Source organism: Takifugu flavidus, chromosome 15 (assembly GCF_003711565.1).
Source record: "Takifugu flavidus isolate HTHZ2018 chromosome 15, ASM371156v2, whole genome shotgun sequence".
NCBI lineage: Eukaryota > Metazoa > Chordata > Actinopteri > Tetraodontiformes > Tetraodontidae > Takifugu > Takifugu flavidus.
In genome coordinates this window covers 2,155,370-2,168,562 of record NC_079534.1, presented here as the reverse complement: position 1 = coordinate 2,168,562, position 13,193 = coordinate 2,155,370, and the positions used below count along the sequence as shown (strand labels likewise).

At 46.0% G+C, this 13,193-nt stretch overlaps 3 protein-coding genes across 5 annotated transcripts; 2 read left to right on the top strand and 1 right to left on the bottom strand.

Annotated features, from left to right (window-relative positions):
* Positions 1-428: 428 nt before the first annotated feature.
* bcl6ab (BCL6A transcription repressor b) lies at positions 429-5,506 on the top strand. Of its 3 annotated transcripts, none has more exons than XM_057057444.1 (9): positions 429-581; positions 2,201-2,370; positions 2,457-2,678; positions 2,755-3,579; positions 3,672-3,799; positions 3,949-4,116; positions 4,203-4,333; positions 4,409-4,546; positions 4,647-5,506. In XM_057057444.1, the coding sequence occupies exons 2-9, from the start codon at positions 2,210-2,212 to the stop codon at positions 4,788-4,790; spliced, it is 1,917 nt and encodes a 638-aa protein (XP_056913424.1). In that variant the 5' UTR covers positions 429-581; positions 2,201-2,209; the 3' UTR covers positions 4,791-5,506. The 3 variants fall into 3 exon arrangements, with proteins under 3 accessions (XP_056913424.1, XP_056913423.1, XP_056913422.1); XM_057057443.1 differs by lacking the exon at positions 429-581 and adding an exon at positions 632-2,043; XM_057057442.1 differs by lacking the exon at positions 429-581 and adding an exon at positions 2,010-2,043 and having other exon boundaries at positions 2,160-2,370.
* A 326-nt stretch (positions 5,507-5,832) lies between these two features.
* On the bottom strand, positions 5,833-9,449 carry cmpk (cytidylate kinase). The gene is made up of 6 exons (XM_057057449.1): positions 9,192-9,449; positions 7,837-7,983; positions 7,505-7,657; positions 7,329-7,405; positions 7,041-7,137; positions 5,833-6,437 (listed from the first exon to the last, which is right to left on the bottom strand). Exons 1-6 carry the CDS (start codon positions 9,333-9,335, stop codon positions 6,396-6,398), a joined length of 660 nt encoding a protein of 219 aa, XP_056913429.1. The 5' UTR covers positions 9,336-9,449; the 3' UTR covers positions 5,833-6,395.
* A 179-nt stretch (positions 9,450-9,628) lies between these two features.
* fam78ba (family with sequence similarity 78 member Ba) lies at positions 9,629-12,978 on the top strand. Its single transcript, XM_057057447.1, has 3 exons — positions 9,629-10,807; positions 10,912-11,191; positions 11,576-12,978. The coding sequence occupies exons 1-3, from the start codon at positions 10,473-10,475 to the stop codon at positions 11,816-11,818; spliced, it is 858 nt and encodes a 285-aa protein (XP_056913427.1). The 5' UTR covers positions 9,629-10,472; the 3' UTR covers positions 11,819-12,978.
* The last annotated feature ends 215 nt before the right edge of the window (positions 12,979-13,193 follow it).

The following is a 13,193-nucleotide window of genomic DNA, read 5'->3' as shown; positions in this document are numbered from 1 at the left end:
GGAAGCAGAAGTGGAAGTGATGGGAAGACACATTGATTCTGGGGAGATGAGAACGCTGCGCACGCTTAGCGGAGCCGGAAATAATCAGTACGGGACAGTTTAAACATTCAGGCGCTGTCGCAGAAGGAATGATTAAAGTACTGCCTGGTTTCAGAGGCTGCTGGTCTTTTCAAGAGAATTTGGATGACTTTTCGCCTCTCAAACTTGAGCCGCAGCGTGCTCGGCGCTCATATTCCCCACGGTATTTATAACTTGGTCAGCTGACCTTGCACTTGGACTCAACCACCGGGGTGGAAGAAAGCTCATGGGGGGGAGAGAAGTATGCGGAAAGATTCATAGGTATTCCGCACGGGTCCGGCAGCCGCATTATAATGTTGATTCATTTGTGACATATTAAAGTGTTATAATAAACAAAACTCCACAGAAGCGGCCGAGGAACCGTTTGTCGCAAGCCGCACACCCCCCCACCGGCCGTAATGGTACAGCCCTGTGGTTAAATTCCGAGAATTGAGCTGTTGTGTTTCTTAGAACTGGATTCTGAGAACTGGTGATGTGCTGAGTTTCGAGGAAACTTTTACAAGGTGACTTTTTTTCCTTTCTTTTCCCCCCCTCACCATTAGGTCAGGAGTGTGCTGATGATGCTCCTATAGAATCACATCCAGGACTGGTTTATTTAGTTATTTACGTCTCTATCTAGAAACCAGAGTGACAGATTTAAAAGTATCTAATTCTTCTGACAGCTCCTTGTGTTTTAGACAGGACGTGTGTTTATTTGTTCGCCTGCTTCGGGAGCTGTCAGACTTCAGCCTTCGGCCGTTTTGAGCTTTATTTGCATTTTCTAATGGTTATTGATGCGGTAGTCGCGCTGGCTGATCTCGAAACCGTGGCGCAGAAAAAAGTGGCGCAACAGGCTCGGTCGGTCTGGCTTTTGGTCGAGCGCGTCCTATTTTGTCGACAAACAATATTTTAAACCCGGACAGAAGCGGTCACAGAGGATTGAGACGTTCCAACGAGTCATTCTGGAAACAATAGCGCAACATGAAAGAGACGCCGTTTACGTCCTATTCTCTTTTTTTACGTTTTAAAGAGTCTTATTTTGGCCTCCTCGGGGTTTTTTAGCCAAAGTTATGCAGCAATAGGGAACCACTCCTTGAACTCACGTCGTGCCGAAATGAATGTTAAAAAGTTTCCCCATCAGTGTCAGTTTAGGAGAGGGGATTTTTCTAATGGGTTAAATAAGAACAGGAAACCACTGCGTGTGCATGTGTGTACTGGCAACTTAATCTGCGCAACCAGGATGGAATGTGCTCAACGTCAAGCACGTTTGCAGGCTGCGAGACGGAGGACAACGATAGAATTTCATTCGTGGGTTGTTGTGTCTCATTTGTCCGGTTTCATTTTGAGTTTTCTGTGCATTTGGACTTCCCGATCTGCGTAGAGGCTCGGGGCTGTAAATGTTTAAACGCATCTTATGTAACACCGACGTAAATATTTGCAGCTGTTTGGTATAAAAGCCACTGTGATCCGTTACAACCAGAAATAAGACACATGTGGATCAAGGTTTTCATAAATCTACTTTCCCTTATTTTTCAATGGCGCCCCCTTCTGTTCAGAGGAAGTAAAGCTTATTTTGCTGTGGACACTCATGTAAACTATTGGTACATAATCAAGACTTGTGATGTACTAAAACAGATTTAGCACTGCGTTATTAAGTCAGATTATTATCCCAGTGCACCAGCGTGACGTCATATCAAATTTATGTAAATTTGTGATCAAACTCACAAGCACAGTTTGCCCCGGAGGGCTTTACAATCTGGACAGTTGTGACACCATCTGTACTTAGTCCCTCGACCTGGGTCAGGAAAACTACTTTTTTTAAAAGTCTTTTAGAGACGAGACCTGATGGAGAGCCACAGATGAGGGATCCCTCTCCCTGGGACAGTAGATCCCACAAATACAGAGAACATCAACATTAGCAATACCTCTATGTTCATTGTAATTAGAGATATAGGATCCATCTCTCCATGGAAGAAGGTATCACCGGTGAGGGTATTGTTTGTGATCATGCATCTGTTATTATTTAGCATTATTAACGTGCCTGTTTTAGTGCCAGTATTTCCTACAGCATGTTCATCCGTCTGTCTATTTACCACCGCTAGTAACCAGAATGACTCCCGTTGTGGCTCCTGCCTCTGCCCAGGTTGACAGAATGGCCACGACGACAAATGGCTGTATTCAATTCACGCGCCACCCGGGCGACATCCTGCTCAACTTCAACCGGCTCCGCAGCAGGAACATGCTGACCGACGTCACCATACAGGTGGAGGGCCAGTGCTTCCCAGCTCACAAGGCCATTTTGGTGGCCTGCAGGTACCACAAGACCCGACCCGACATTTGAATACCTGTTCCTGCACTGACAGAGCTGAAGCTTGAACCTCATCCTGGTTTTCTTGCAGTGGCTTCTTTTATTCAGTGTTCATGGAGCCCGAGAACAAAAATCTTAGTGCCATCAGCTTGGACCCTAAAGTAGATCCGAAGGGTTTATCCATCCTGCTGGACTTCATGTACTCATCTTATCTTAACCTTAAGGACAACTTGGTCCTGGCCATCATGAACACGGCCATCTTCCTTCAGATGGAACATGTGGTCGACACCTGTCAGAGGTTCATCAAGTCCAGGTAAAGGAAACAGAAAGAGCTTTGAGATCCAGGTTAAAGCGGAACAACCTTAACGTGTTATTTGCGTGTTTTGCAGGCATCTGTTTGCAAATGTGGAAGAGGTGCAGCCCAGCTCATTATATCTGGTCGACAAGATTCCTGCTTTGGGCCAAAGCAACCACATGGCATCATCACTTCCCCTGCAGGAGTGCAGAAAATATGTACCTAATGTCTTCAGGGGCATCAACACCTCTGGTTCATATCACATCTACGGTGACACCCAAGCCCCATATGGGCACCTGGACGAGTCTCCTAAATTTGGTGACACCCACAGAGGGCTGAACTTCTCCTCAAAGCGATGCTCTCAGGTACCATGCACCAGTGTGGCTCACAGTCAGGACCCTATCAACCCCCACCGAGTGTCATCATGTCACCCCTGTTACACCGCCCCTATTATCCAATCAGGAGCCCAAGAGAGCCTTGAGAGGTCTGGCACTCCCACGGTGGAAGACGGTATCCAGCATCCACAGAGCAGCTGCCCGAGAATGTCCCCATACTTGATTAAAGGTGTCATTTGTAGCCCCCAAAGTCCCCTGAGATCTGACTGCCAGCCCAACTCGCCCACTGAGTCCAACAGCAGCAGAAATGCGGCCCTCAGCACCAAACACTCTTCAGACTGTCTCAAGGATTTCAAAGTGCGCAACTGGAAGAAGTACAAGCTGATCATTATGAACCAATCTTCTGATGAGAATGAAATGGAGGCTCACGGGGGCAGCGTCAAAGCCTCAGCCATGTCCCCTTCGCAGAGCCCCTGCAGGACTTACGCAACAGGTGGACATGGTGAGGTCCGTCCAGATGAGGGAGCCAGCGAGCACAGACCAGAAAGCCTAAAGTCTCCGAGTGCCGACAGCTGTGGCATCAGGTAAAAACCTTTGCTCACCTTGACATCTGTGAACTATAGACGGACAAAAACAAGGGCTCGCATCAACCCAGTGAGTGTTCCTGCGTTTGCAGCAACAACAGATGCTCCTCGTGTGGTTGCGAAAGCCCTCCGTGCGTGAATGTGGGTCACGTGTCTACTGACTCATGCAGCAGAGACGATGCCGCCAAGCTGCACTCGGACTTCCCCCCCTCCGGCTGTGGTAAGCAGACAGGCAATAGACCACTTTCTCCCCTTTCCTTTCTCATTTTGACGACAACTTATCCAGTTGTCAAGGATTTCCCCCTTTTTTTCATGCAGAGATTTTCATTAAGTACAGGTTTACACTGATTTAGTGCAACTTTCCTACAGAAAACAACACTTTCTTCTGCAATGGGTGCGACTCCAAGTTCATAGAGGAGGACTCTCCCAAGGACCACACCATCCAGGTGCACGGGGACAAGCCCTACAAGTGTGACTACTGCCAGGCCACCTTCCGCTACAAGGGCAATTTAGCCAGCCACAAGACTGTCCACACAGGTGAGATTACTGTTGCTATAACAACCCGACATGGACCTTACGGATCTGGATTCTGAAAGCGCTGCCTCCTGATGTTAAAACTCCAGGTGCGAAGCCTTACCACTGCAACATCTGCGGCGCCCAGTTTAACCGACCGGCCAATCTCAAGACTCACACCCGCATCCATTCGGGAGAAAAGCCGTACAAGTGCGAGACGTGCGGCTCCAGATTCGTCCAGGTAGGATGAGGCTTCGCGGGTTTTGGCAGGTGCCCCGGCGCACAGTTACCAACTGGCTGTGTCCTTTTACTCCAGGTGGCCCATCTTCGCGCCCATGTGTTAATCCACACTGGAGAGAAGCCATATCCCTGCGAGATCTGCGGGACGCACTTCCGCCACCTCCAGACGCTCAAGAGCCACATGCGCATTCACACAGGAGAGAAGCCCTACCATGTAAGCTTCCCCGTCGGCCCGGTCGGGCGCGGCCGCCTCCTAAAGATGGAGCCATCCCTGAGTACGAAGCGCCTCATTCGTGTTTCTTTCTTTTCCCTAGTGTGAAAAATGTGACCTGCACTTCCGACACAAGAGTCAGCTGCGGCTGCACCTCCGTCAGAAGCACGGCGCCGTCACCAACACCAAGGCTCAGTATCGCAGGAGCGTCGGTGACGTCACCACAGGCCTGGCCAGCTCCTGCTGAGGCTGCAAACCTACTGTGGAAAATCAGAATTTTTCATGAACAAGATGTATAAATATGCTATTTCTATGTTTGTATATAATGCACAGTGCTTGTAAGCATTTTGGTATTTAAATATTGTAGAAAGTGCTATGGCTGTGAATGTTTATTATTGAATGTAAAGAATATTTGCTTTTTCTTTGCAAATAACTGAATGTGTTTCACCTTCTGAGATGAGTCACTGTTACAGTTGTGCTTCGGACATTTACGGATGTGAAGCAAAGTGGTTTCTGCTATTTTCAGTCACGCTAACGTGAGGTTTCCATCTGCTGGCAGAACATCGGCAAAGACTTTGCCTTTTTAGGCTTTTGTGGTACGCTTTATATCTTTTGGTGTTATACATGGAAAAGAAATTTATTTTTAATTTCTAACGCGACCCAGGGTCCCCAGAAAGATTTTATTGACCTGGTATATTACAGTAAATGTGCCTTACATAAAGATGACATGTTTTCAACACGATGGTTATCACTGCTTTTGTGATATGTGCATGTTTGGTGCTGCTCGTTGCTAATCTGCTGTGTATATAATATGTACAGGTACACCGAGCCTCAAGCTAAAGAAAAAAAATGCTCAGGAATATTAATTAAATGTAATCAAATGTCTTTGTTACCGCAGGTGAAATATATCTTTAATATACGGTCTGTGACATGAAAATAAAAAAGGTACATTATGTAACACAACGCGCCGCTTTATTTTTTTATTATTGGTGTCACTAACCATGGATTTAAAGATTAAACACATATCCTCAAATACAAGAGAAACGACTTAAATCAGGACTAAACATTTTAGTCAATTATCCTTCTAAAACTCTCTAAAATTCAAATTTTTACATTTGAAAATCTATAATTATCCAGCAGGAAATATAATCACTGACTAGTTACCAGCAAATTCATTTCCGCTTTAATGGCGCCCCCTACCGACCAGTGCAGGCAACGCGTTCAAATAAATCGATCTGAGCGTTGGATTACGGTTCAGTTTGTTTACCACAAGAAATGAAATAGGCAGATTGATTTACTTGTTTTATGATTCCTTCAGTGATATACAGTACAGGTTATACAGAATATTCAGTTTGTCTTAATGTTTTGCTCTAACAGCGGTGATGAGGCAGGGGTCCTGACATTTGTGGATGAAACAGCCTTTCGGATAAACATACCCAGTAATGTGCAGACACAGAAGAAACCCAGTATGCCTGTGTAGCGCCTTCCACAATGGTCATCAAGCTGACACAGCTGCTTCCCTTGAGTTTATAGCGTGGCTTTGACAGAAATCTCCTGCCTCAGAAGTGCCTTCATCCCACTAATGATCCGTTTTGTTCCTATGCGGAGTCCCACAATGATGACGACAGAGGTGCTGCGACATCTTCTGAAGGAGCCAACAGCAGAGCAAGCCCGCTTCTTAGTCATACAATACATAATGTACACGCACACGCTCGCGCACACAGTGCAGCATTTACAAAAGATAAATCAAAGTAAAAAGTCACACGAATGGACATATTAACTTATACTTGCATTGGTAAAAGAATGTAAATCGAATAAAATGTCAATAAGAGTATTTTGCAGCTGCGGAGGATCAACCTTCTTTGTCGAGGATGGCTTTGACGTCACCAAACACCTGAAACGGGACCAAGAAAGTGTGAGCAAACAGCACAGACTCCATCTCAAACATGACCTATATCAAGTTATTAGCCCAGGCTGAGAGATCGAGTCAAGAGCCTCGGAACACAGGGCGTAACAGATGAATGCAACCATTCATTTGGTTGCACTTATCTTCTCAGATGCATGTCCTTGAAGCTCTCTCAGGCCCAGCAAATAAATGAAATAAAACTCCAATTGACCTTTTCCCCACAAATTTTGATTATGAACGTGCACATTTCACTCTCTCCTCCATTAGTTCAAGTTAATTATTAGACACAACCCTGTACTTTGCTCTGAGCTCCTATCTTTGTTTTTGCCCTGGATGTTTAAAGAGAACTGACTTTGAATCCCATTATGGCATCAAAAATAACTATTAACTATCATTAACTATTGAATGCAGCCTTATTCTTATTAGATATATTGACTTATTTTTAAATTCCCTGTGTGAATTCATGTCTCCTTACGTAGTGTTCATGATTACACTTCAGTGTGAAGATAACTAGAAAAGGATGACGTGTCTTTTAAAGCAAAACCTGCTAGCTAATAATAACAATGACAACATGTGTGAACATGTACTCACCTCTTCAACAGAACGAGAGGCATCGATGGTGCGCACTTTGCCCTGTTTCTCATATAGGTCAATGATTGGTCTTGTAGACTGCAGGTAGGTCTGGATCCTGCATCAATTAAACACAATAGTAGAGGAAAACAAGTACTGCCATTGAGGTCAGACCACTCGGGGGACCCCAACAAGACACAAATTAGGTCAAAAGCAGACTAGCAGGTATCCTGCAGTCAGCTAAATGGGTCAGAAAGCAATAGGACCGCACATGAAAACTGCTGCTGTGTCTGTGCTGCAGGACTGCACCTTTTATTCAAGCTTTCTCTGTTGTCGTCCGTGCGGCCGCTGTTTTTCCCTCTTTCTAGACATCTATTAATGCAAACCTGCAGACAAAGAAGGTCTTAGTATGTTTAAAAACACACAAAGAACACAAACATAAGGCATGGGTCCAACGCAGCCTTTCAGGAGCCTCCGGAACGCACCTCGTTGCTGCAGTCAAAGAAGAGCACAAACTTGACATCTGCGTTGTCGTCCATGGCCTTCTTCCAGCCCTGAAGGTTGTCCTCATTGCGAGGGAATCCGTCGATGAGGAAACGAAACTTTTGCTCATCTTTCTTCATGGTGTCTTCCATGGCCTCACAACACACACGATTGAGACATGAAACATGCTGGTGTCGTTTACTTCAAAGCCACCCGTCATTTGGAAGTTGACTAAATTCCCTCAGAAGTGCAGCCTGTAACTTCCTCTGAACACTGACTTTCTTTAAGAATGATGTCATATTCAGAGATTTTAGAGGGTGTAGTTGGTGCGTACCTTTTTGAGTAAACTGATTGTGATTTCCACGGGGACAATTTTCCCCTCTTTGATGTACGTGGCGATGAGCCCTCCATACTCTGAGCCCTCTCTGGCTCGCTCTTCTCTCAGCAAATCTCCAGCAGACAAATGTGTAAAACTGTATTTCTGACATAACAAACAAAATAACAATATGAGCACAATTCCATGCAAGGCAAACAAAAGAGTTCCATGTTTACTTCCATGTTTATCCTGACTAACACAGGCCGCCCTAACGGAAAGCACAAATTATTCTTAGTCACAGCCCAAAAAAGTCACTCCCTGGGCTGAATGAAATGAAACGCTATGAATACCCATCATTCAGTCCCAACCTACCTCAAAGCTTGAAGCATGTGAGGCAACACCCAGTAAGATCCGTGAACGGAGGCAGTAAGGAAACGTCTTAGTCAAACACACAAGTCAAATAACCCCGATCAGCCCAGAGTACAGCTACAGTTCATTAAAGATTAGGAGAATATTCATAAAATTCTCTTAAAAGCAATATCCTCAGACTCCTGTGTCAACTTTCATTTATACCGTTATTCTAAAAGACTAAAAATAACTGGCAGTGGGATGGTAGCATGTTTTCCTCACCATGGTCTGGTAATTCATGAGTTCGAGGACATTTATAAATGCAGACATATAACATATTGAAGAAGAAAAATATGCTGGCATAATTAGTATTTGTTCAAAGTTCATGCTGAAGTGACAAGTAGTCTCCAGACTGGATATATTACATAACCTAAATGATAAATGTAGGCAGCTGCTGGAGCAAATGCCAACAAGTTTGATTAGATCTGTTTGGTCTGGATGAAGGCGGTCATTAATTGTATCCTAAGTTTCATTCTGATATTTCACTTAACGTCCCATAATTACGTTTTATCATTTTAATGTGCTCGATCGGTAAAGAATTGTTAAATATAGACAGGACAATATCATCCGATGTTCTGGTTATTATTTAAAAGCAGGCAGAGAAATAAATGCTATCAGAAAAACCTTGCCTGATACTTTACTTTTGTCGTGGGCATTTGAGTTCAATTTAATCAAAATAAGTAGCAAAATATAAGAATAAAGGAATTTGTCTCGTATATGACAGCAGATTCTTTTCTATCTGTACACGTTTATCATGTCTTGCTAACTAGCAAGCCGGCTAACAGGTTAATTTTAGAGGACAACCGGAAGTCGATGTAATAGTCACATTAAGTTGTAAATGGCACTATATTAAACGACAAGAGCATTATAATTTGCCCTATAAAGATGCAAACATCAAAGAACGTGAGAAAATAACCGTCAAAACTTGTAGTTTTCATTGTCCCGTCTTTCCCCATCCGTCTTACCTCCACGATTTTGGAGCACTGGGTTCCCTTGCCGGCGCCAGGCCCGCCCAGCACGAACACAACCTGCGGCTTCATCATCAGCGACACTCGGTGGAACAAGCTCGGCAGCTTCTGAGAAACGTTGCCGACCAAACGACTGATCATAAACCAAGGCTGGCAGATCCGGACGTAATTCAACGGGGTGAAGGCAACAACAAAAAAAAAAAAACCCGACTACGCGGCTCAGTGGATGTGGTTCCGGATCGGTCGGGAGCAAATGCAACGACACCACTCCCACTATTGACTTCGGCGACCAATGGGATTCAATACAAGAGTGACGTCAGACTAAGACCCCGCCCATGTCTTTCAGCGACCAATGGGAATATACGCGAGAGTGACGCCACTATGTGAGTCCGCCCACATGCACTCCCCCCGCCCCCCCTTCCAATGCAGGGGTCGGGTGACGCCCCTCCCCAGTCTCTTCAGCATCCGTACCTCCATACCAAACTCGGCTTCATCGGAAAGGATGCTCTCTGGACCGCGATGCTTACCAGCTCGGGGAAATAAAACGATGGAGCCGAGAGACGATGAAGCCGCTGGGTATAGTGACGGTTCTCTGCATATTCCTGCTGCCTCGCTGGCTCCATTCATGATGCACCATTCATGCATCCGACCGAATGGAAGCGCACGGCGAGGAAAACATTAAAGCAGACGGTTATAACGGCGATACTTGGCATTGTATTAAGACGGATTCTAGCTCGTTCGGCGGAGCCTCGTTTCATGTAGGTCAGGGTGATGAGGAGCTCGTTTTTGCCTTTTGACGCGAATGTAGGGCTTATATAGCTAAGCCGATCTAACAAAAGGCATCCAGCCTCCTCTAACACACCTGGCTGCCCTGTCGCCACTTGACATGACAGCACCGAGTCGGGGGCAGGGCAGCAGGATCAAGGCGCACCGACGTGCAGCTGGACGCGTGGACTCGACAGGGAGCGGGGGACCCTCCGAACGAACGGAGGAGCAGAAGCATCAGCCCAGGGGAGGCCGAATTGCAGTTTCTGGGGACGAGCGGCCAAGGGCAGTGCGGCAGTCAGCAGGCAGACCGGGGGGAGGACGCTGCAGAAATCTGTGATACTTCCCCCCAGTCGCCACTGCGCCCTCACCTCCATTCTGAAAATATGAAGGATGTTGTCACGTTTGCTTAATGGTTACTTTTGAGAGTCCTGCCCCCCCTCCTCCGCCAGCGATGTGCATTTAAAAGAATAAATCTGCTCTTCAAGCAAGGGTGGAACCCCAAGGGGACCGATGTGCATATTGGCTAGGTATCATTTTCTCCCTTCTTCTCTGGTTTTTCTCATTTTGCTGGTGGCCTGCACCATGGGCTGTATACAGAGCATCGCATGCAAGCCCCGCATCAGGCGGGAGAACATTGTGGTTTATGAGGTGTCGGCCTCCATTGACCAGTGTCCCACCATCATCGAGGAGAACTCACCGATTGTGCTGCGTTACAAGACGCCTTACTTCAGAGCCTCCGCAGGGGTCGTCATGCCACCAGTGCCACGCAACGAAACCTGGGTGGTGGGCTGGATCCAGGCCTGCACCCAAATGGAGTTCTACAACACATATGGCGATATTGGAATGTAAGTTTAAATCGTTCTTTCACAAATAAACACTGTGGGTGTTTGCTTTTACCTTCAAATGCGAACGTCATCCTGTCACTTTTGTCCTCTGTCCACTACCACAGGTCCAGCTGGGAGCTACCAGAGCTCCGCGAGGGTCGGGTCAAGGCCATCAGCGACTCAGACGGCGTCAGCTATCCCTGGTACGGAAACACGACAGAGACGGTCACCCTCACTGGGCCCACTTCCAAACCATCGCGCCTGACAGTCAGCATGAATGACAACTTCTACCCGAGTGTGACTTGGGCGGTGCCCATCAGCAACAGCAACACACCTATGCTGACCCACATCACCAGGGACCAGAGCTTCATCACCTGGCTGGTGGCCATGAACTCTGTCACAAAGGTAGGGCAAAATCGCTCCACAGTCTGGCATTTTAATAGTTACCAGTGTTATTCACCCCTCCCCAAGTCTGCACTCAGGAATATATTTATACATTTAGCCCAGTTTAAATGAGGAACAGTCGCTGTTCGGGTTTAGCACAGCGATGGAGTGATGTAATCATCTCCTCCTGCACGTTCTCATCTGGTGTTAAGTTACACATTGAATAAAGTCTGTGGTGTCTTGTCTGGAGGCAGCGCAACAGTCAGGAGGTGCCTGTCCTGTTTACTATGGCAATATTATCCTTTTATCGCTGATCCAGAATAGAAAATGTTGGTCTGGAGAGGCCATGACGCTCAGTTCTGGTGCTTCCACACTAACGTGACGCCACGCTCTCCGCTCCTCCAGGAGCGTATCGTGTTGCAGACTGTGCGCTGGCGGATGAGGGTGGACATCGCAGTGGACCCAGACATGCCTCTGGGCTCTCGAGCCTCCCTTTCAGGTCCTCCCTACCAGGAGCAACCGCACATCCTCAACTATCAGGAACCCATCCCTCCCAACGCGCTGGGCCGTCCCAACGCCAATGACGCGCAGGTTCTGATGTGGAGGCCGCGGAGAGGAGCGCCGCTTGTGGTCATCCCACCCAAATAAGAAGGAATGGCTGAAAACGGTCGTTTATCCCTCCTGCAGAGTAACTAAAAGAGGTTCTGAAGCCAAATGAGAGAGAGAGAGACTCTGTGGTTTCCAGGATGCTAATGCCTGAAACGTTCTAAACGGACCAATAAAACCAGAGTGGATATTATTTCCTGGATCGATTTGGTAACAGAATGTCTTCAAGAAAATGGTATCAAGGCCCTCGTTTGTGCTGAGACTTGTTTCTGCCTGCTTTTTACCCCAGAAGGAAGGTTTTTTTAAAAAAAAATCCTATCACACAGAAGTATTAAAACCACGAGGAGAACTGTATCCTTCATTCTTATAGATCTCATTGCATGAGAGAGATACATAAAAACCTTTGAGAAGTTTATGAATAGCATTTGTTTTGTATTACTTGATATCCGAAGACATTTTAAAACGAAAGATCAGCACAAAAAAAAAAACATGCATAATGGTCAAATTTGCAAAGACCTTTTTTGTCCCCCCAGCAAAGCAGAGTTTAAGGATGTTTAAGGGAGATATTACTGAGTCTTTCTAATTTAATTCATGCATCCGATTGTATTGAGAGCACCCACCTTGCATAAAAGTCTGGAAGAAACACAAGTCTGCTCTTTCACTCGGGTTTTACCAATACAGACGTGTTCTTTATTTCCTCCACTGTCAGAAATTATTGAGCCAGAGCTACAATAATTATAATAATGGTTATCCTACTGACACAGTGCCACACAGCAAATTTTAAATCAAGCTATGCATTTTAAAAGGATTCATTGATATTCAGCAATTGGTGTTTCCTCTGTCTAAATACTGACACTTAGCACGTTACTGTGCTATTTTTCTATTGGCAAAAACACACAGCATATAAATGTTGCAGTGGCAATATGGTGGTGAGAACCACGAAGGACTATCATATAGTTGAACCAGTATTAGATAGCGGAGGATCAATTAGCCGCTTCGATCAGATGCTTTGCAGAAAGGTCCGTGCCCATGTGGAGCTCTGTCCGCTTCCTCATCCTGGGCTCAGTCCAAGTGGCTGCCAGCGACGCCACGCACAGGTCACATGACTCATCCTCCATCTGTGCTTCTCTCCAGGTCATAAATTCCACGACTATGCAAAGGTTGGCTGTGGCTGACAATCCTGATAAAATATGTTTGACAAACGTGTTGTTTTGGTTCATTTTCCTCTAAATGTCCTGCAGGGACCCCAGAATAAAACACACCCTTGACATATAAAACAGACAAGGATGTTCAGAGCTGAAGCTTTTGTCCACTTAAGTGGCCTGCTTATTGTGGCATTGCACTTCATTTAGCCATCCGTTTCCATAGAGACCAGTCTGATGTTTTTGAGGGCACCATCAAAAAAAAAAGCTCCAAA